Source organism: Vidua chalybeata, chromosome 3, assembly GCF_026979565.1.
Source record: "Vidua chalybeata isolate OUT-0048 chromosome 3, bVidCha1 merged haplotype, whole genome shotgun sequence".
Lineage (NCBI taxonomy): Eukaryota > Metazoa > Chordata > Aves > Passeriformes > Viduidae > Vidua > Vidua chalybeata.
Window position 1 is genome coordinate 46,699,982 of NC_071532.1, and position 23,710 is coordinate 46,723,691.

General features: G+C 39.8%; 1 protein-coding gene across 4 annotated transcripts; it reads left to right on the forward strand.

Moving 5' to 3' along the window:
• The first annotated feature begins 1,419 nt into the window (after positions 1-1,419).
• Positions 1,420-20,683, forward strand: PPIL4 (peptidylprolyl isomerase like 4). 4 transcript variants are annotated; one of them, XM_053938967.1, is made up of 13 exons: positions 1,420-1,437; positions 2,274-2,341; positions 2,430-2,494; positions 4,279-4,396; positions 6,622-6,764; positions 7,120-7,216; positions 8,667-8,783; positions 9,685-9,809; positions 11,855-11,921; positions 12,774-12,885; positions 14,388-14,484; positions 15,126-15,264; positions 20,403-20,683. In XM_053938967.1, the coding sequence occupies exons 3-13, from the start codon at positions 2,460-2,462 to the stop codon at positions 20,622-20,624; spliced, it is 1,272 nt and encodes a 423-aa protein (XP_053794942.1). In that variant the 5' UTR covers positions 1,420-1,437; positions 2,274-2,341; positions 2,430-2,459; the 3' UTR covers positions 20,625-20,683. The 4 variants fall into 4 exon arrangements, with proteins under 4 accessions (XP_053794942.1, XP_053794941.1, XP_053794944.1 ...); XM_053938966.1 differs by lacking the exon at positions 1,420-1,437 and adding an exon at positions 1,679-1,770; XM_053938969.1 differs by lacking the exon at positions 1,420-1,437 and adding an exon at positions 1,920-1,938.
• The last annotated feature ends 3,027 nt before the right edge of the window (positions 20,684-23,710 follow it).

Here is a 23,710-nt window from a genome sequence, read left to right on the forward strand (position 1 = left end):
GGGTCCAAAAACAGGACTCATCTTCTTCCTGAAGACAGAGGGTATCACCATTCCCTCTTCAACTCTCTTCGTTTCTCACCATTCTTGTGCTGTTCGAAGCTGAAACAGGTCTCCCTGGGTCACCACCGCATCCCCCTAAAATGCAGTCTCTATTGCAGGAGATTTTGGTTCAGTCCATGGCTAAGAAGAAAAGTCCAGCTAAAAGCTACTTCATCATCTCCTCCCACCTAAATATTTCTTCTTCTAACATCTCAGGTCCCGGACTATCTCTCTTCCACTACAAATCAAGGAGGAGTAATACTTTAAAAAAACCCCCTCATTTCCTGGAAAGGGTTAAAAGTTCAGACTCCCTGTACGGCCGATATCTCAGTCCGGCGTTCCGCCTCCCACACTGGGCATTTCCCCCCCCCTTCTCCTTCTCCTCTGCCGGCAGATTTCCAGGTGCCGCCAGGCTCTCCGTCTCTTTCCCACATGGGGGGGGGGCAAAGGCATCTCCGCTTCTCTCCACCCTTCCGTCCACAGGAGCTGGCTGGGTTCCAGACCCTCAGCCCCCTCGGCCTACCTGGACAAGGCCGCGTGGCTTCCCCTCCCCCGCCCAGCCTAAGGCTGGGCAGGGGAGGGTCTGCACTCTCTGACGACCAGAACCAAAAGAGAGAGTTCTCCTGGGAGTTCTTGCTTTTAACCCCCTGTGTTCTCAGAGGCGTGTCCATACTTTCAGTGGTCACTCCAGGTGCCAATATCCAAACCTGACCACTGATTGGTTTGACCCAACTTCCTGGAAAAAATTCACTTCCATGTCAAACCACGACACCTGCAGAGCTCATCAGTTTGTCAGCACATCCTCCTGTGCCTCTGCTGTTAGGGTTCTTCCACCAACCTGGGCACCAGAGCACCTGAGGTGCTCAGTTCAGCTACAAGCTGGCAGCGTCCTTGTTCTTGTAATGTGTGGCTCTTACCAGCCCGTGGCACAAGAGACTGAGTGGACTGCCTGCACTCCTTGAGCAAGATCTCTGGGGCCTTACAGCAACCTAGAAGGGCACTAAGTAAAGCAGATGCTTGGGAAGCTCTATGTAGTGAACCAGAATTAACTTAGTCTCATTATTTCTATGCACCTTCCATAATTGAACAGATGGATTACATTCAAATATCTTCCTTTTTAAATGATTCCACTTATTGCAGCCCTTAGCTGATGCCTGCTCCTCATTGATTTTACAGTCTCTAACTAGATGCTTCATGGTCACCAGCTGTGTGAGGAAGAGGGAGGAATTACGTCTCTCAGTGGTAAACACTTGGGTCTGTCAGGTTTCCATAATTGTAAGTCTAGCTTCTTGTGCTTGGGCACAACAGTTCAGAATGACTCAGTAACTTACAAGAGCGTGGACTGGGCTAAGGACTGCTAGGGAGACGGTGGATTTGCCATCCCTGGAGGTGTTTAAGGTACGACTGTGTATGCCAGTTATCTCTCAGCTTGGCTCGATCTCAGAGGGAGGTCTTTTCCAACCGAATTGTTCTGTCTGAAAGTATACAAATATCTTACATATCAAAGAACATCCTGCCTTAATTTTGACACATTCCACGTTTTCCACCGCGCGCGCCCTCAGGACTGCGGGAACAGCCCGTCCCGCCCCTGACGGCCCGCGGGGTCCTCCGCGCCGCCAGAGGGCGCGCCAGCCGCGGGGCGGGCTGCGGCGTGCGCGGCCATGGCGGTGCTGCTGGAGACCACGGTGGGCGACTTGGTCATCGACCTGTACACGGAGGAGCGGCCCCGCGGTACGAGCCGAGCCCGCCGGCACCGGCTGTCCCTGGCCCCCGCCGGCTTCGGGCTCGCCCCTGACCCCCCCCGCCGCCCCGGCACCGGCTTTCCCTTTGCGCGGGCGGGTGGCGGCCTCGCTCGGGACAGAGGCCGGGGGGATGCAGTCAGCGCTTGCGGCCACAAATGTAATATCTGCTAAATCGAGGGGCTACCGTGAGATTCTTTCTCAAGTGTTTGAAAAGAAACGGAGGGGGCGTGGGGGGGGGGGGGGGGGGAAGTGTGTTTCTGTATAACTGGCCGTGTTTAGGGTTCTTTGAATCGCTAGAGATGATTTGTAGGAAGGGATGAAATGTTAAGTCTCCTCCGAGCATTTCTTTTAGCGTTTATAGGCTGTACCCTGGTAAGTCTCGACACAGTCTGCTCCAAAACCACTTTTATGCGCCTTAAACTAGGGCTCTGTTATATCTATTCTTACTGTATCTGTAGTTTCCCTTGTAAATGTTGGTATGATTTTTTGCAGCTTGTCTGAATTTCCTGAAGCTCTGCAAAGTCAAGTACTACAACTATTGTCTTATTTATAATGTACAGGTGAGTATTCTCATAAATTCCTTGTTTTTCAGTTGGTTTAAAATCACAGACAAGAAAGCAATATCTTATGTATTCTCCTTTGTGACAGAGGGATTTTATTATACAAACTGGTGACCCCATGGGAACTGGTCGTGGAGGGGAATCCATATTTTGGTAAGTGTTTATGTATAAAAATGATACATACATATGTATATATCTGTATATGTATCTTAACAGAGAATTTGTGTAAGTGAATAGGAATTCCAGTTAGATTGTCTTCAGCTTTCTTGGGACAGAATTACTGGTGGGAAATAAAAATGTTGATGCATAAGCTTCTTTGGTTTTCATACTTAGATACCTTTTTAATTTCTATGCTGCCTTTGGCCATTCACTGTTTTTTTCCTGGACATTGTTCTGTCTCTGACCTTAGAAGTGAAGTTATAGGTAACAACTTGTACATACGTTTTTGTCTGTTTAAAAGCTGGCAAATAACTAAATGTTTGGTTAGAAAAGTATCATGACTAAATGCTCTGTAGAAGACAGAATCAATTAGCATTGTGAATACATTTATTATTATAACAAAATATACTAAGTGGAGCATGAGTGGAGCATAGAGGCTATACTTGATTTCCTCTGTGTATAGAAGCGACCTCCTTACTTATTTGAGTTTTAGTCATGTTGAATGTTTATAAGGAAATCGCTTTTCTTATTTGTTCAAGAAGTTTTCAGTGGTCACGGAGACAAGAATTGAAGAGATCATTCAAACAGCTAGGATGGAGTTAAAGTGCGTGTTTTCTACATGATTCGTTTGAAATAGGTATTAAAAGTAGAATTAAAATTACAGAGCAGACCTAATTACTGGGTAGATGCTGGGGAACACAATATACAGCAATAAAAGAGTTCAGCTGGAGCAGAGACATTGTTGCTAGACTAGTGTTGGCTTTTTTAAGTCAGTGTGTCAGAGCTTCTTAAATACAAAACCTGCATTGATCCATAAATCACCACTCCAGTGGTCCTGGAAGGAGTGTAACTGTGCTAAGCAGATGCAAGTCTGGGTAAGTAAACTCGCCAGACTTGCCTATCTCTGCACACAAGTAAATTAAGTTTATTTTGATATTGTACAAGTCTTCTAAGACTGACTGGTGTGGCAAATTGGGAAGTACAGTGTGATGAAAGAGTGTCAGATCCTGTCTGGCAGTAGCACGGAGAAGGTCAGTTCATCTTTTGTACCTGTTTGTGTCTGCTGCAGTCCATGAAACTGGAGTTTCTGTTCTTGCAGGCAAAGTTTAATTTGAATCCTGTCTTCATAGAGTCTAGCTCCTGCTTAGCAGAATGAATTTAAACACAGCACTATCCTTACATTTGGGCAGATATGGTTATTGATCGTGTAGCCATCAGTTTATGGAGTGAGACAAAATAAGTGATAGCAGGATTAGACATAAAAAATTTAAAAGAATGCAACAATTTGCTATATCCTGTATATACCAAATTACTGTATGTAGTCCTGTCTGATGAACTGGTTTTGCACATAGATGTACTGCTTTTCTGTTTTTCTTGGGAGATAAATTTTTTATGTAAATAACTGCATTTTTACAGTGTGGAATAACTTCTTTTTGTAGAACCTACTTAAAATGTATAGTTCCTTCATGCCTCAGAAAAATGTTACATACTGAACTTAAAAATATAGAAGTGTACCCTTCCCACCCCACAAAAAGCCTCTTGAAATGAAATGTCCAGAGAAAAATTTGTGGTTCCTTGTCATATAAACTGTGGAAGTGTATAGGTCCATAAATATGTTTATGGGTGCAATGTAAAAATCCAGGTTTATTTGAAGGCCTAATGTAAATGTGAAATGTAAAATTTTTTTGAGATGTCATTTAGAGTTTTACAATGTTTGGTTAGCTCACATTTAAAAATTCATTTTTCTTGTAACATATCCATTATATATGTTTTTTTAGTCAACTGTATGGTGATCAAGCCAGATTTTTTGAGGCAGAAAAAGTGCCGAGAATCAAGCACAAGAAGAAGGGAACTGTGTCAATGGTGAACAATGGCAGTGATCAGCATGGATCACAGGTCAGCAGATGGTGTTGTCACATGTCTAAATAACTAAAATAAAAATTACATGAGTTTACAAAAGCTGTAGAACAATGACACTGTCACATCAATAGCATCTTGTAAAACAGTCAAAAGGCATGTTACAAAACCCACCATAGCTAAATATTTTGCATAGCATTCCAGGTGTCTATGGGTATTTGGTTACAAAGAGAGGAATTAAAATGCCCATATTCAAATCCTGTCCTAGAATAATTTTATTTGCTAGTACTCAGTCCTGTATTTTTTCCCTTTATTTATTTCCCTCTGTTAATACTTCTATGTGATTTTGCTAATGAATAAAATGGTCAGGAAAAAATTCTGTAGTTAAATGGAAGTGAAAATTAAGGAAACTGAGTTTTGAATTTATGTTGACATATTCTGGTATTGACTTTGTGTTAGTTTGGAAACTGAAATCATATCACAGTTTCTCCTGTATGGTTGCTTGAAAGTTCATTAATAATGTAAGTTTACACTTTTACCACAGTGTTGGTATAAAACAGTTTTTGAAAGTGGTCTTGTTCTCTTTGCTGTTCATGGACACAAAGTTTTTGCTGTAGGTAATTATTTTTACTTATTTTGTAAGGTTTTTTAATATTTAAATCTCATAGAACACTATTATTTCTGAATTATTACTATTTTAGGTGCATTGCCACTTCTATGAATTAAAATACCTCACTTGTAATATCCATGTCTTTTAATTTTTAAAAAGAGTGATTTTTAATAATCAGAGAACAATTTTTAAAAAGGTAGTGTTTTATTTGAGCTAGAGCTTGTAATATATACAAGTAATTATGCTGTTTCTCTGCATTGTATGTATAAAATGGCATGGTTGGGGTATTTAGGAAAAAGAGATTACATTTGTATTTATATTTAAGATCCAGCCTGCTAGTGCATATGCAGGCGTGTGGAAATGAATGCTGATCCCAGGAACGTTATTGCAGCTTCTTCCTTGAGAAAGAAAAATTCCAGGAAGGAACTACCAGGAGTTGCCTTACAAGTATAGTGTAGCTTAGTGTAACCTATACCAAATACTAACCAGTCTTAACTGTGTTGTAGAGAGAATGAGGAGTGGGGTGTTGCCAGTCAGACTGTAAAATGTGGGTGCAGCAGTTGTGTCCTGTTATTTGTGCATATCTGCTTCTTCCTCCCTCCTCCATTACCAAGTGTCCTCTACAGTTTGTTACTAAATTCTCAGCTGGTATCAATTTTCGTAGTTTCTCTTTTGCCTTAAAGTGAAAGATCTGATTTGTGATAGGATACTTTCCAGTGCCAGTTTGAGTTGATCTAAGTCAGTGTGTTAGTTCTTCTCTCAATGCTACTGCATCCTGTTTTTCATGAGACAAGGGTTTGTGGGATGAAAGGAAAAAAGTGGATAGAATAGGTAAAGATAGTACTAGGGAGTTTTTGCCAAATTTATGAAAAAGTACCTGCTGAATGCTGCTTGGTGAACAGGTGATTTCAGCTCAGCTCACAAGGGGTAGCTTTGCTCTTTCTGTCCTCTCCCTTTCATCAGCTGTGATGCCAGTCTGTCGCCTTCTGATGAGAAGGCGGGCAACCTGGTTTCGAGACACAGCACGGCAACCCGGCCTCCCCCAGGTCACTCGGGCCACAGACGTGCACAGACACCAATGTGGTGGATGGCCAAATGGCGTTTATTATCTTATCTCATGGGGTTAAATAGTCAAGGGGGCTTCACTACGTCAGAAGGGGGTGGTGGGTCTGGCTAGGGTTAGTAAGGAGTGGAAAACTACTGAGTTTAGGAGGGGCTGCATGCTTTAGGGGTAATTGATTAACTATAGCAGGAAGAAGGGGGAAGGGTCTAGCTTTCCGTCACATCCCGAGATCTTCCGTTCGCCTGTCCCTATCTACCACACCAGTCACAACTTTTGCTGGTCTTGCTCACCAAACCTCCCCAGCAGAGAGCTCTCTGCTCCTCCAATGCCCTTGTGCCTGATTACCAATTCACAGAAGGGTCCTGTGAGCTGCACCCACAGGCTCCTGCAGAGGGAGATTTCCTCAGGTAGTGGCTGTGAGCTGTACATTGGCTCACCATGTTCTCAGAGGTAAGAGAACACAGTAAGCCAATGGACATGGGAAAATGTTTTTTTTCCCCCCACTGAATTCAGTGACAGTGTGTTAAGATAAAAAAAATACAACCTGAGTTTTTCTATTTACTGTTCCTAGTTTTGTATCTTCTTTTGTAGTTCCTCATTACCACAGGGGAAAACCTGGATTACCTTGATGGTGTACATACAGTATTTGGAGAAGTGACAGAAGGCATGGATGTATTGAAGACAATTAATGAAACGTTTGTAGATAAGGATTTTATCCCATATCAAGATATCAGGTGTGACTGCTTTTAACTTTACTTTTTGATGAATACATTATTATTGAATGAATTTACTTCTTTTTGGAAACTAGATGAATATCATGATGTCAGGTGACCTGTACATGCTATCTTAAATCCTTTTTTTCCTGCAGTATTAGTGGTGAAATAAACAAGTACTAAATAAACAAGTATGTACAAAAATATTTAGCATGTGACCCTTCCAAAAGCATCAGTTCTAGAATTTATAATCACACAGGATATTTGGCTGTTTGGGTTACAACTGAGATTTAGTGGGGCTGGTTTGCTCTTAGTTGGGTAAACCAAGTTTTACTTGCATGTAACCAATGCTGATCTCTATTTTGCTTTCTCTAAGGATAAATCATACCGTAATTTTAGATGATCCCTTTGATGATCCTCCTGGCTTGTGTGTTCCTGATCGCTCACCAGAACCTACAAAGGAACAGCTCGACGTGAGTGTTCATAACAGGGAAAAGTTGGAAGAAATAATTAAATAAGTTTATCTCAAATAGCATCCAGCACAGATTTGGCCAAAATAAGAAATCAGTCTTCCAAGATTTTGTGTCTCAAATCTGTGTCCTAAAACAGCTACACAATTTTTCATGTAGAAGGTATTCTTCTGTGCCAGCTTGAGTTCTGATACGTCAAATGCTTGTCAGTTATTTGGAGCTATTGCTGTGTTTAATCGAATACTGCTTATTTAATACTGCTAATTTAAGCTTGTTTAATCAAAAGCTGCTTAACCTTTCAAGAGAAGGATAAAAGCATGACTTGGGTGCTCTCCCCTGTGGGTCCCGTGGAGTTGTGTTTGAAAGCTGTGTTTAAGTTTTCTATTTACAGTGTAGATAAGCAGACCATTCAGAATATTCAATGCTGATGTTACTGGTTTTCTGTATACTCTGGTAGAAGACAAAATATAACTGACATTTATTAATATTAAAATGGTTACTGCTATTTTTCTTTTAAATGTGAATAGGCTATATTTCAGTGGAAGTAATCTTTGTCATTTTTAGAGTTATATGTGCAGGCACACATACTAATGTGGGCTATTTGTTCAAGCACAAGGAATTTTCTAAAAAATAATTGCAAGTATGCGGTTACATAAATTGTATGTGAGATTATTCCCTTATATGGAAACAGTTGTTTCAAGTAATGAATTAGTTAACTAGAGAGAATGTTGTTTATTTTTAAGCTTAATAGATACAATTACAGGATTCAAATTAGCGTTTCATAGTATGTGTGCACAGTGGTTAATCTCTGATGTACCTTCAGATATGTTAAGAATAAGGTATTTAGTAGCTCACTGCCAGCAGCATAGAGATGTGAAGACTTGTACTGAGTTCTTTTCCCTCATAGCCTGTCTGAGGATACCCCTTTTAGCATAGAAATGTCTATAAGAAAGGCAGCATTCTAGAGATACTGGTGAGAAGAAAAAAATAAACCTCAAGTCCTGCCTAGGTATAGATGTATAAAACCAAATTATTAGTATTATTGTACTATGCTCTGTTTAATGTCTTGCTAGACACAACATATATTTGCAGTATTCCTTACCTTTGTTTGTCACAGGAGTTGCCTGGATTAGAAATGAGTTGACACTTGTGGTGAAATGTTGAGTATATATAAAAGAATTTAGAATACCTCACTGAGTATGGTTCAGACTAGTCACAGAAGTTCAGAAATAGTTCACAGTGCCTGAAATGTGAGGATAACATCTTCTCTTTTTTTCTTTTGTTCTGAGTGGGAAGAACAGAATAAAAGCCCAGTTCTGCAGACATACAGTGCATAAGCATTTTTTTGTGTCTTGAGGGGTGAGGGGAAAGGTCATCCAAGTAATAGTTGGAAAGTGAGAAAGAATTTTTGGCCATGGCTTGGTAATAAATAGCGTTTTCCTTCATTTTTCAGAGTGGCAGAATAGGAGCAGATGAAGAAATTGATGACATGAAAGGACGGTCTGCAGAAGAAATAGAAGAAGTTCAGGCAGAAAAAGAAGCAAAAACTCGTGCTATTCTTCTGGAAATGGTGAACATCTTTCTGTATTTATCTTTTAGATCTTATTCCAGTGTGTGTACATGTTAAGTCTAGGAGGATGTGTACTATTTGTCTTGAAATTACATATCTGGTGATTATGTCATGTTTCAGAATCTGCTGTTAAATATCTGTTGTACAATGAAAGGATTGAGCATGAGCACTCATGTTGTGGTTTTCTGATAAAGCCAGTGATACTTCATTGTCAGAGTGGGCCAGTGGAGGCTTTCCAGAAACTTACTAGAAATGCATCCAATTAAAAAATGTAACAGACATAGTATGCTGCTGGAATACCTGCAGTTGTGGAAAAATTCTAGCATGTGTGGGAGAGAGCTGAGCTAATTTGTGATAAACTCCTCCCAGTGCATACAGTGGTAAACTCCATAGTAACAAAAATTGTGAAGAGGCTTTGAAGGCCTTTTTTTTTTAAAGAAAAAAAGAAAAGTAAATAAAGAATACAGACCATTGAAGGATGAATGAATCCATCTCACTTCCTTACAACTACCAAATTCAAATTTCGTGAATAGTTTGCAGCAGAGACTAATTCCAAGATCAAGCCAGATCTGGCCACAGTGTTGCAGAAGATTTGTAGGGTCAAAAAGGGTGCACTTCCACCTTTTAGAACTGTCTGTTTGTTATGCTAAGAACAGAAAAAGCAAAGTAGAATATATTTGTGAAGTTTCATGAAGTCTAGTGGTGGAATTGCAAAAAAATAATACATTTTAGGTGCTATAGAAAGCACTTTTTTGTGACACTGAGTAGGAAAAATATTTTATTAAGTTTTGATTTTGTGATAGGAATGTGAGAGCACACAGAAGATGTGTTCCCAGTGTGCCATGTTGCCTGTAGAGAGCTTTAGGCAGAAGGTGATGAATGTCTTATTTCTGTATCCCAGGTGGGAGACTTGCCAGATGCAGACATCAAGCCACCAGAAAATGTGCTTTTTGTTTGTAAACTGAATCCTGTGACCACAGGTGAAGACCTGGAGATAATATTTTCACGATTCGGTCCCATTAAAAGGTAATTATGATAAAAGAGAAAACCTTCTTTCTTGAAACTGAACTTGTTTCCTCCCAGACTGTTTAGGTTTGGCTGTAAAGGAGTAGTCTGGTGTCTCAGGAGATTTATGCTCTGTCTGGATAGAGACCACACGAATGGGGATACAAAGGCAGATCTAGCTAGAGGAGTATCCTGTCCCCAGGAGTGGTTTTAAGGAAAGCCTAAGGAAATGAAGGAACCAAGAAAGCATATGACACTCCTCCCTGCCCCCCATCCTATCACTCCCTTCAGCAGTTTTTATGTCAGATGCTCAATGAGCTGGATTGAGTCGCTGGGTTTTTCTTTCCTGTGGGAGTATGTGTGGTTTGGGATAAAGCACCAAACATCTGTGGCATCTGATACATTCCTTGTAAGATGTTCCTCATTCCTGCTGCCCTTCTCAGTTTTGGCCTTGGCTTTTAGTAATTTCAGCTGATTCCTCCTAGTACTGATATCAAAAGACAGGATAGGCAATGAAATCTGCTTTCCTACACTCATCTACCCTACAGCCCAAAGTTATTTTTTTCTTTGCTAAGAGTACTAACCTACATATTCATGCTTCTTCATAGTAGAGACTTAATTACCTTGTTTCGCTTTTCTTGTCCTTTTCCTGTTCTTTTGTTTTCATCTCAAGGTGAGAGAACCAGAACTGCACGCAGTTTTGAAGAAATTACAGATTTATAGTGGAACAGTTTTGTTCTCTGTTTTACTCTCAACTCCTTTTCTAGTGAATTCTAAAGCTGTTTATTCCGTTGGGGTTTTTTGGGGGGATTTTGGGGTTTTTTTACAATATACAGTTACGGTTCAACCCGTGCTTATCTTGTTGCATGTTTATTGATTCAAAGATGTTCCTTATGCCCTTGCGCTTACTTTCCCCAAAAGCCTTTGGTGCAAAAGTTTATTAGAATTTGCAGAGGGATTTCAAAAGACTTAATGGAATGGATCATCATCATCACCACACATGAGCCTATTGAGTCTGTTAGAGCATTTCACTTAAGTTTATTCAGATGGTCCAGAGAAGGCCCTGTGTATTCAGATGGATGCTAACTTTGTTCGGCTTGGAGTTTCTAGCAGTTTGTGCAATACTGGCACACAGGCCTGCAGGCTCCCCGATCCTAAACTACACTGTCTCTGTATGTGTCAGAGCTGTCACTCTTCTGCAGTTTTTCCACTTTCAGATAGGTTCTCTGAATAATCCATGAAGGAGGGTTCTTGCACAAAACCATTCTGCCTTCTGCTGCAAAGAATTCCTATAGCTTGTCTGAATAGCCTTATGGTCTACTTTTTTTTCTTTCACCCCCAGCTTTTTTTTTTTTTTTTCTTTCAGCCTTGATCATCTTTTGATTGCAGATCCTGATTTGTCACTTCCTCTCTACATGTGGGGGAGGTCTAACATTTATTCTCACCTTAATGCCACATATCCTGCCCTTGTTGCCTGTGTGCCCTCCTTCAGCATCCTGTAGTCAGATTTATGTCGAGTACAAGAGTTGTGTAATACTGATACAATACTATATTGTTCCCATTTTGCACTACTTACTCAATACTTTCAGGCTTTTTATTTTTGCTCAGTGGCCTGCATGATAAAAAGCTGGGCTGCTGAAGAGGTGCTTGCTAAGAAGAGAAAGTTTGTCTCAGGATGTTTGTTTAAACTTTTGCTAAAAATGACAAAGAAAATAGAATGTGAAATTTCTCATCTTGCATTACTGAAATGCAAAAAATTAAAAACGAACAGTAATGTTGAAAAATATATTTTGTTTCACTGATTAGAAATTCATCTCTAGTTTTGTGCTTCATGGTCCCATGTGTGAGTTCAGTGTAATTGTTCAAAGCAATGTCTCATGCATTTCTTATTGCAGTAGGGGGTCTCAGAATCAGGTGTTTTAATACCTTCAAGGTGTTTAGGTTTTGTGGGTTGGGGTTTTCTGGGTTATTTTTTTATCTCTACTCTCCCTTTTAAGCAGTACTTTCCTACCTTACATTTTTTGCTCCAACAGTGTTGACAGTTTAATTTCATATCATTTTTTCAGTTGTGAAGTGATCCGAGACTGGAAGACTGGTGAATCTCTTTGTTATGCTTTCATTGAGTTTGAAAAGGTATGGGTTTTAGGTATAAACTCTATGTAGATCCCGCTTGTAAAAGCCCCTTTTTGGTATACTTCCATTTAGGAAAAACACTGACATCTTCAAGTGTGGAATAGCTAATATTTTCTCATACTTTACTGAGAGAAACTATAGCTTAGTTACAGAAGTTGTAGGTCCTAAATGAGGCAAGCATATAAGTCTGTCTCTGTTTGAGCAGCCAGTACAAAAATGTACTTAGACTATCTTGAAACCAGTGGGAGGGCATCAGGCCCTTTTTTCCCCCAGAGTGCATTAAGTCTTCGAAGAGTTGAAGAAAGGAATCCTAGGAGCATGCAGCATAAAGAAAGGAGGGTGTATGGAATAAGATGGATCCATGTGTACAGTAGTTTTTTATTCTGGGCTTGTAAATGATATGTGCTGTATCAACACTGCTGCTCTTACTGTGAGAAGGATGGCAATAGTTCTCTAGGTGGTGTATAGCTTTATGTGTGCTGGTATCTCTCATCTGTGAGGACAACACTGGAAAGTGTTCTCACTTTTCTTTAGCCTGCTTATGTAGTTAAAATTGAACTTTTATTAGTTCTATTTTCCTTTTTTTTTCTGAATGCATTACATGTGCCAAATGTGTAGCTGGATTGGCAAATTTTTAAATAGTGAAATGAACTGAAGAATTGGGAATTGAAATGCTGATATTCAGACAAAGCATAACTATTTCTTTTGAAATGGTACAATTGAAGAACTGTGGTGCTTTAGGCAATTTCAGAAAGAAATGTATGCCACTAAGCAGTTGAATTTGTGTTTAAGCTTTTCAGTGAATATTCCTATGAAATAATCATGACTCAAGATTTTCCTGGTTAATATCAGGAGGAAGACTGTGAGAAAGCCTACTTCAAGATGGACAATGTGCTGATAGATGACAGACGGATACATGTGGATTTTAGTCAGTCTGTTGCAAAGATTAAATGGAAGGGAAAAGGTAGGTATATTTGCAATTCTTCAATCCTCATAGCTTAATAAGCTATGACTTCTAAACTAAGTATTATATAAAGAGTTAGGAGTTTAAATCCTCTTATCTTCAGGCATATAAATGTTCCTGGTACTGGAATAAATAGAGCAAACACAGTTGTTAGTTCTTCCCTTCATTTGTTTCATAAGAAAAAGTGGAAGGGTTTCCTACTGTTACATGAACATTGCATTGCCACTGATTACCATTCTAGCCAATATAATTTTGCCACTAAAACATTTTTTTAATCTCAAACTTCGGACATGATTTTTTCTTATATGTTACTTACTAGCAAAATAATACGCCAATATATTGTTATTTTCTAGTTTCTTTATTCACTGTATGCCAATCAGGTTTATACAAGAAAAGGTCAGTATTCAGGCCAGGGATTTCTGCTCTTCACCTCCTGTAGGTCAAACATAGTGCATGGCAGACTGTATGTTACAAAAATCCTGTTTCAGGTCTTTGAGGATGTTTTGGGAGAAAAAGGGTGGTGGGAAGAGGTGGATGAATACTGGGGCATGAGCAAAACACTGGACTTGGAGAGGTGTCTGTGTATTGCATTGGCGACATTCTTGTGTGTGGTCTTCTGAAAATGCAGTCAGTCCTCAGTTGTTGGCATGCAGTTTCTCCAGGTAGGTTGTGGCCATGAACACTGAGATACTGGAACTTGTCCTGCACAGAGCTGAGAAGACTCTGTATTCTGTCTATACTAGGTGCTGTAGTGCATCCTGTGTTGACTGCCTACTTGGGAAACTTTATCTGAGGTCTAAATTGTCCAAAATATTGGAAAGCTAACTATATTGTCGTCTTGTGCTTATATGGTACCCAAAAAATGGCCTTCCATCCTCGGTGGTGTTTTCTGGCCTAGCCAGTGAGTGTTGCAGTTCTAAGCGTGGCCGTGAGAGGGCAGCACGTTGCCGTAGTTCGTTGATCCGTGCATTGGTGCTTCAGGGAGTGGAAACTGAAATCCATCGTGTCCCTCTTTAAATGTAGACGTGAACATTTTTTGTCATAGTCTTCCATTTGAATTCTTGAGATGTAGCTGTCTCAGAGGTTTCCCTCAGTGCAGACCAGAGCAAAAAATTGTTTAATAATGAGAACCGTCTGTGGGCTTTCATAGTGACAGAATTTTAAGTAGTGTTATATAGGACCTGTAATAGAAATGGGACTAATCCAGTTGCTGAATCTTGCTTTGTGATCCTCTTTATGTGTAGTCTCCACTGGACATGAATAAGCCGAAAGTTGGGTGTTGTTTAATGGAATCTGCAAGCAAGAGAAGGACAGAACATCACAATTTGTCCTGCTGTCTTCTACTCTGTTATGCAGATGTCAGTACTTCTGGAACTATATCTTGCTCTGGAGCTCTCTATGGTTATAAAGAGCCCCTAAATCATCACCAGAACTTAATGTTAAACGTGGGTCTTGGTTGTGTTTGTGGTTAGAGTGAAATGAACATATTTTTTTGTGGACAGGTGGACGGTATACCAAGGAAGATTTCAAGGACTATGAGAAGGAACATGACAAACCTTCGAAATTTGCTCTGAAAGAAAAGGTAAAACCAAAGCAAGAGTATCCTTTTCTTTTCAAAGGTACTTTTTGAATTAAGTAGAATTTATGAAAACAGCCTGGGAAAAACTTCTTATTTTTAAAGCTTGACAAATGGATGTTTACCTTCTAACGCATATAACATTTGGTGTTTGAGATGGAATTTAATATTTTGTGGTTTTCACTTTGATGAATTTAGTCAAATCAAAATGTGCTATTTCACGTCCATGTTGTGTGCAGGTAAATAATGTCCCTAGTCCACAGCCCTGGAATGACATGTGGCATAACAGAGTTTTTAAGTAGTTTCAGAGGGGACCTTCTGCATCCGAAATGAGACCATTCTAGTAATTAAATCATTCTCTAAGATTATACTTTGTTTGTGGTAATCATGAGAGAAAACACCATAGCTTGTTCAGATATCCACAGGTGGAAAAGAAAGGAGAATGCAGCCTGGCTGTATTGTTCGACAGGACAGACTTCAGTCATTTTAGCACAACTGATTTTTTTTTTTTTTTCAATGTGTACAACTGTGTTCTGACTGAAATATGTGTTAAGTCTTGGTAAACTCTTGTCAGATAAACGGGGATTGGTTTGCTTTCTGGGCTGTTGTGCTCTGCTCTTCATTGATATGGGGAAACAGATCTGTCCTTAACCAGCACCATCAGTGCCAAGTATGACCTTGTGCTGGATGAGGATGCAGAAGAGTCTCACACAAGTCAGTCACACTTGGCTAAAAAACAGAAGAAGAAAAAGCACCACCACTCTGAAGATGAAGATGATGACAAGAGGACCAAAAAATCTAAGGTACTTGACTCTTCATGCATTAACTTTGTACCTGTTCATTGTTTTCTTCATAGAAGAAGCCAGGAAGAAAGCGTGATATTGAATAAGGACGTGGTATACAAAGTCCTGTGTAACATATAGCAGTTGTAAGCCTACAGAAGGCTGATGTTAATATTTGATTATGAAAGAGGGTTTCCTCATGGATTTTTGAAGCTTGATGTGTCTAGTGGTTTTTTGCCAGAACATCCTGAAGAGGCAATGTAGCCTCTCGTAAAGTAGGGGATCTTCAGCACTTAGAACCTGTTGTTCACATATTCCTAGTCATAAAGTAGAAGGTAATCATATTTCATGACTGTAGACTATGTCTCATTTTCTTGCCAGACCATCATACATTGGGTTTTTCCTATATGGGAACACAATCTCTTTACGTTATCTTTTTGTATTTATCCTTAACTGTTTTGGAAGTGTTTGTGTAAAATCTGCACGTGGGTTTGCTTGCATCTGGAATGTGCAAGCCTATGGTGCTGTGAGGCTGGGGTTGTGGAGGACAGCACCAGGAGACAGTAACTCTGTAATTCATTAGTTCCACAGCAGCCTGTCAGGACAGCATTCCCACATTTCTGCAAACTTGGGGTACTGAAGACACGGTGTTTTGTGGAACCAAAGTCTGCAGTGAGAAAGTGGAGGGTTAACCACCACTGAAGTGAATGTTAGGAAGACTTGAGCTAAGCTGGAAAACAAAAAGAACAAACCCCAGTATTTTAACAGTGCCAGCTTTATAAGTGAGAACAAAGCTGTCTTCTAGCAACTTTGCAGAAAGTGAAAAAGTTTCAGCCACAGTAAATAAGGCTATTGTCCCAGCCTGAGTTTCGAGTACTGCTGAAAGTTTTGGGTACACAAAGCATACAGGATTCTGTTCTTATAGACCACTTCTTGCTGTGATGCTTGAAAATAATTTTCCTCATGAACATCAGCAATTAAAATCTTTCAGTGCCAGCAGTGAGACCTATTGCTCATTCGTGGACCCAGTCACTGTACTAACTCAGTGAGGGTCCTTTGAGTGGAGGGGAGGGGCTTGTTCAGGTAAGTAAAGTCCTGACTGCAGCGTGTGCATACAGGAGGTGTGGACTAATGTTGGTTTAGACTTTCTGCTGTCTGTTTAGCTGATAGAAACGGTTGCTTTAGACTTCTTGAAAAAGTATTGAAAGGTATTTTTGGTGGCAGTCTTTGTTCCTGATGGTTCGGGAATTACACCCATGGAACTGGCTGGTCATGCATAACAGAGAACATATTAAGATCATTTAGAAGTCTTCACGCCTGCAGGTGGCACAAATGCTGGCAGCAGAAGATTTTTAACATCTGTTCTAATCGTTGTAAATGGATTGTGAGACTTCATAGCATAGAAACATGAATGAGAACAGAGGGATTCCTGGTGCTATTTTCAAGTTCTGGAGTAGAACATATTCTAATGCTTGTCTATGTGATCTCCTCTGTGTTTATGTGTATCTTTTTGTGATTTAGTCACCTGCTTCTGGTGTGGTTTGTTCTCTTAGTCTGCTGCTGCTGTGTTCTGGTATCTTCTTTCCCACAGCTTTCTTCTCTCTTAGTCACCTTTACCCATTTTGCTCTAAGTAGTTTAGCTTTCTTATGCCCGAAATCACAGATGGAGGCTTACTTCTATTCTCTGATGGCAAGCATCATAGTTCCCCCTTGGAGCTGTGAAAACTAATTTCTGGGAAGAATTTTTCTCTCTGGATTTGAATGTCCTCATTAGTGTATACTGTACAGTATGCATATACTGAGCAGTATGTACTCAGTCTCACACAGACTCAGTATTTTAGGCATCACCTCTCTAGTGAAATCTGCAGCAAGCTTAGGTGACAAATCCTGTTTAGCATATACAAAATTTTGCTTTATTTTTTACTATTCATACTTTGGGCATAATATGTGAAACTAAGGGGAAGCAGGCATGTTCCTGAGGTGGAATATATTCAGTGGGAATATTGAGTCCAACACAAAGCATAGCAGCATGGAAACGTTTTAGTGAATGGTAGCATTTTTAGTATAGGCAAACAAAGCATTCTGCCTTCACCCTATTTTGTAAATCACTGAATGTATTTGAGGTAAGAACTTGAAAATAAAACAGATGCAGACCTTCCACAACTCATCAGCCAAAGACCGCAGTAGCCATACTTCATACAGAAACTTCCACCGTGAGTCCATAGTGTGGCAGAGATTTTAATTAACAAAGATATGGGGCTTACATTGGGAAGTTCTGGCAACTGGAGCTGCAGTTTGTGCTATCAACTCTAGCTATGACTTGAAGGAGTTTTATTTTCTCAGTAGTTTCCATGATGTTGAGTTGTTTTTCTGTTCTCTTGCTGGTGGTAATTTTTTCTTTAGTATATTTTGACTCATCCTTTTCTCAGTCTGACACCCATTTCCTGAATCTTCGGCCTCTGTGTTGATGTTTCAAGAATATATTTTTGAGTCTTGTGCTGTTTGATTTCATTCCAGTGGGTAGAAGAGATAGGGTGCTGTGGCTTGCTTTTAGTAAGTAACAGGATGTGGGTCTGGGGCAGGAGGGCGGACTGCCATGTGGGTTTGTGAATAGGATTTGGTGCAGGTTTTTTGAATGCAGGACATGCTTCCCCCTGAGATCTATATTATGACTTTGTTTGCCTTCCAGTTTTCTCTGTGTGTTTTCTCTTGGATTTTATTTTAATTTTAGGAGGACTGAATCTGTGAAGTAGTATGGCCTATCCAATAGATTTTTGTGAGACATAGGGACTTCCCAATTTCAGATTTCTGTAGTGCATGGTTTTGGCAGAGGTTCTGATTTTTCTCGTTTTGATTTCCTGCTTTTACTGCTTATTGGACACTGTTCCCTTCATATTCAGGGTCAAGTTTTATCAAAATCTGCCCCTAGAAAAAGCTCTCTCTATTTGTTTGCTCCTTTTAACCTTTAACTACTGTATTTAATGTAAGTAAGAGGTGGCATATGCATTTTACTTCTGTGGCCATGATATTTCTAGCTATTTCACCTGTGACTGCTGTTTAGCAAGTACTTACTTTTGGCAAAATCAGCCATGAACTTCCAGAGAAGCATCTTTCCCTCTTCCCTTATTTCCTTCCTCCTATGTGTTCCAACACAGTGCTGGATTAAGAAATGGGGTGATCATCACTTACTCATTGACCGATGAGAGGCTGTGATCCTAGATTGAGAAATACAAATTTCAGCAGTAAGAGGAAGCCTGTTTTTAAATACGAATCTTTTTCTTCTTCTTCCAAAACAGTGTGGTTTTGACTTTCGGGCATAAAAATTTGGTTTTAAAATACCATTAGTTTTAGTAATTTAGTGTGTTTTAAAAATTGACCCTTTTCCACACCAAAGACCTTAAAATGAAAAATCTTATTAAAGGGGAAATGTAACTTACGCTGGCAAGAAATAGATGCAATTCATTATATTAATTCAAATTACAGTTTTCTTCCTTTACATTGTGATCACATTAGCTACTGTGGTGACTTTGTTGTGTCACTTTCAGACTTGTCCATCACCTGTACCTTAAATGCTTTTGTGAATGTCACTGTTGTCGTTTAACACAATGCTTGTATGACTTCTAATCTTTTCAGCAAGTTGTCCTTTTCTGAGGCATTCAACATGGCCTATTTGTCTGTAGTTTGACATGTTCACTAACCTGTTCCCTGCCCCCACTTGACCAGTAGCCTTGTCTCCAGTGTTTACTTGGTAAATTGTTCAACTGAGTGTTGCCCTGCTTTTCTCCTGTTTATCCCATGTTTTTTTCCATGGGAGAAAACTCCAGCAGCAAACCAGTTAGAAGGTAGCCATACACCAAGCCCACCATTTGGTTTTCTGGCCAATATTTTTTGTCTTGTTCTTGTCTACCCCTCCACTAACATGTCCATTGTCTGATGTTTACTCAGGCCTTGTCACAGAGGGGCTTGAAACCTGTTGGCTTTTTCATTCACATGGAGAGTGAGGCTTTTGGGTACAACAGTAGTAATATGGCTGTGCATCATTCTGAGAATGGATGTACAAATCTCTTAAAAGTAGCTCGAAGCATCACTGAGACTTTTTGGTGGATCCAGATTTTAAATCTGTACTGAAATAAATTTTGACAGTAAAGATGTGGAATAGGCATTTGGCCACCAGTGAGATTACTGTAACCAGCAGTAGCAGAATGTTTTTGTTATAGATCAAACCTGTGATTATTCATGTGTCTGTTTATCCAGAGGGTTTCTGTTGCTTATTGTAACCCTAATACTTTCAGCATTATCAATGTAATTCTGAAGGTGGTGTTTGCTCTGGGAACCACCCCAGTCACTGGCTTGCTGCATAAAATCTCTGTTCAAAGTAGAGTTTTTTCACTGTTCTTTTAAATAAATGAAGTTTGCTTGTTAGTACATGGAGTATAGGTTTTAACCATACAGTTGTGAAGGCTGCTGTCATGGTACATACTTAGAAAAATAATATCTGAAATGAGGAAAGAAATACTGTGTGATTTAATGCAGACATTCTTCTTAACTTATAATGATCTGTGTTTAACAGTGTTGTTTCAAAAACCCCATGAAATTGTATCTCTCTGTTAGCACATACAGTGATACTAAACTGTCAGGTTGTTCATTTTGCTGAAGCCTAGAATTTAGACCATTAAGAATTATTACAGGTAGGCCTTAAAATATGTTATATATCTGCATAGTGCTAGAATGCCTATGGGGCTTGAACCAAAAGTTACGGAAATATTTGCATTGCTGAGGTAAAGAAATCTGAAATCCAAATCTAGCTTACAGACATGTTTGATGCTTGTGAAGAGTTTGATAATATCCATCTGAATGGAATCCCTGATATAACCAATTTTTGCTACAGCTCCTTAGGCAGTACAAGAAACATGACTGACAGCCATTCTTTTTTCATAAACACCAACGGAAACTTACTTGTAAACTTACCTTCTTCAGATTGTTTCAGTTGGGTATTTTTATGTTACCTTTTCAAATCATCTTGGATGTGAATTTCTTTAAGGTAGTACCAGCTGTAGTTAAGGGACCTGCCATGCTCGACTTTTCTCTAGTTCTCTTTGTGCCTCTGTGTGTTTTCCCCTCTTGTTTGTAACTGCATTTCTGTCCAATTCCTTTGACAGGATTCTGACTGGAAGCACAAAGAACGCTGTAGGGAGAGGAGCAAGAGTGAGAAGAAAGACAGGCATTGGAGCTGCAGCCATTCTCAGGAGAGAGATTCCACTTACAGCAGACAAAAAGACAAATACAAAGAAGACATCCGAGTAAGAGACTGGGATAAAAAAGCAGACAGAAGCAGAAGTCCTAAGAAATCAAAAGACAAAGAGAGGTCCAAATATAGATGAAAGACAAGGAAAATACAGAGGGGCACTAAAATAATAAATTTAAATTTTTTCTTTTGTGATAGTGTTTTTTCTGTAATACTTACTGTAGTGTCTGACTGCAATATGCAGTAAGATTTTACAGCTTGATACCCTTCATTGGAACATGATCTGCTAATTCTAAAATTCAAGATGACTTGCTGCAAGTTGCTCTGCCCTGGAGTGCTTGTGCCTGGATAGAGTATTTCAGTGGACTGTGAAGAAAGATAACTTCTTAATGATTCTATGGGAAGGCAGACATTTAAGGAACATAATCAGCTGAAACTATCCCGTGGCAGAATATTCTGACTAGGCAGGCCTAGGGATGGCTGTAATCTCTGGACCTAAGCTGAGCAGGGATACTGAGGATATTTAATACAGGAATGTACTTTTCAGCAGCATCTGCCCTGTCTTTGCTTTGTTAAAAACAAAGCTGGAGTCCAACATCTTTGGTGCTTGTGGTAATCAGAAAACAGAACAAAAAAACCCACCTTCCTGTAATGTTGAAAATAACATAGAAAATGCAGTAGCAGAAGCATTGGCTTCTTCACTTTGACATAGCTGAGGCCTGTTTGAAGGGGAACGCCTCATGCTTTGAGGCTTTTTGTTCCTTAGTTGAAGGCTTAGAAACCAGCTCCTCAGAGTTTTCCTTTACTTGCAACAGCTTAAAAATGTGATGTAGACTCTAAATTGTTTTATTCTATGGATTTGAGTAAGTTTGAGACCTGTTTTGATGTCACACATTATAGTTCCTTTGGTTCTTTTTCGTCTTGAGCTTGAGTCCAAGACTTAAAGTGGGCTTTACCAAATACAGGAAGTGTACTTGGCTAAGAAGCTGCCTTTTGATGGATCTCTTACTTTTGTGTCCTTCAAAGCATAGAACTAGAAATCCAGGGCTTCCACAGCTGTCTCCTGGCAAGGCATTTCCAACTGCCTGAGACTCTACAGGGGCCGGTGCCTTCCTTGCAGAGTCTGAGTGAGAGCCCTCTGTCCCAGAGGAGAGGTAAACAGGAAGCCTGTTCCTGGAAGTCTGGGGAATCTGGGGCTGAGGACTGCTTACTATTCCTGTCAAGAAAATTTCTGCCTTCTATCTGAGCATAAGAAGATTCCAAGGAACTGTACTAGGTCAGGTTATGGTGCCTTTGGAGTAGTGTTATGGAGGCAGTAGTTTGTCTCAAACTCTTCCTGCTCTTGGTCTGCTTTGTTAAAGAAACAAGGATTGTGCTGTCATCCTGTTCTCAGTCCTGCTCTCCTCCCCAGGACACTTTTAACTTGGAAGAAGCACTGGCCAGAATTGACAAGGATGTGGAGATAGTGAGGCAATTGTGTTCTTACTTTCTTTAGGAAATGGTAGCCATAGAAACAAACTAAAGCTTCCAGTTGGGGAGAATGCTGGATTCTTGCTGAACATCAGAGGTCCTCTTGTTGAAGAATTGTGACTTAACATTGCAGAGTTTCAGCAGCCATTCCTAGGCTTCAGCTAGCCCTCAACCACCTGTGGGATGTACAAAACTTACCAATGTTTAGAAACAAACATCCTATTTCAGGTGAATGTGTTCGCTTTTCTGCAGCAGAAATGACTTTTCTTTGCAGCAGGTAAATGCTTAAGAGCTGAAAGTTTAAATGAGTAGTATATGGAAGTAAATAGTCCATTTTCATTGTTGGCCAAAGAGTTTTCAGAATTAAGTGTTAAAAAGTCAGTACATCCAAAAGGTCTCAAGTACCTGATTTTCAATATGCCTTGGTGCTGTTAAAAATACACAGTATCTTCAGATTAGTGAAATTACCTGTTTGTATTTTTTAAGAGGAAGCTTTCAAATGTTGGTGTTCAAAAATAAGGTAATATTAGTAGGTGATTAAATGACAGTATAAAAGCTCCCAGTTTGGGAGCAAGTACTTAATTTTAGGGCTGCATTTCTAGGCTAGTCTGCTGACAATGGAGGGATTGCAGTTCACCTGGCACATAGGTGGCAGAGCACTTGGGTTAGATGGGATTTGCTCCTCCCATCACTGGAAATTGTGGTTCTTCTGGAAATGGCATGAACAAGCTGAAACCACAAATATTTCCTGCTGTTCCTGTCCAGCCAGAGGTGTTGGAGTGGACAGGACTTTTTATTTGTGAGTTGAAGAGTTGACTTGTTTTAGCCTAATGAGAAGTCGCACTTCACTGTCATTTCCTTTTTATCAATGCTATCTCCAAACTCAGTTTCACTATTGACCTTTGGTGCTTGTGGAAGTTGAAAAACAGAACCAAAAAACCCACCTTCTTCTATAATGTTGAAAATATCATTGAAATTGTAGCAGAAGCATCAACTTCTTCAGTTTCACTTAGCTGATGCTTGTTTGAAGGGGAACACCTCATGCTTTAGGGCTCTTTGTTCAAAGTGATTAAAGTCTTAAAAACCAGCTCCTCAGAGTTTTTTTATTTTTAGTTTTCTAGTTTTCTATTTCTATTTTCTATTCCTTTACCTACAACAGCTTAAAAACATGATATAGACTCTAAACTGTTTTATTCTGTGGATTTGAGTAAGTCTGTGACTATTGCTGTCATGTGTTGTAGTTTCTTTAGTTCTCAGTAGATCTCTTGAGTTTGAGTCCAAGACTTTGAGTGGACTTGGCCAAAACCATGTTATAAATAGGACCTGGTGGCAGAGCACTAAAGGCCAGTGGGAGGAGGGTAGGTTGCAACACAGATCTCTCTCTAATCTCACGGACATCACATCAGTGGAAGTAGCATAAATGTTGTATCCAAGTAGTTGGTGTTGCAGGATGGGAATTACCCAAACCCAGTCGTGGTAACTGTGTACTCTCTAGAGATAAAGCTCTACCTGCTTCCTTCCACTTGTCAAAACCACACCCAACCCTAACAACCACACAAACCGAACCAAATTCTGCCCCAGTCCCCTCATCTATTAGTTATTTGGACAAGCATTTTAAAATTTCCAAGAAGTTTAGAACAATTTTTGATTCTGTTGCTGCGGTTATCTTTGTCCATCTCTCTATCTCACCCTCATGTAGCCTGATTTTTATCATATAAAACTTGGATTTGTTGGTGTTACAAGGTTTTGCTT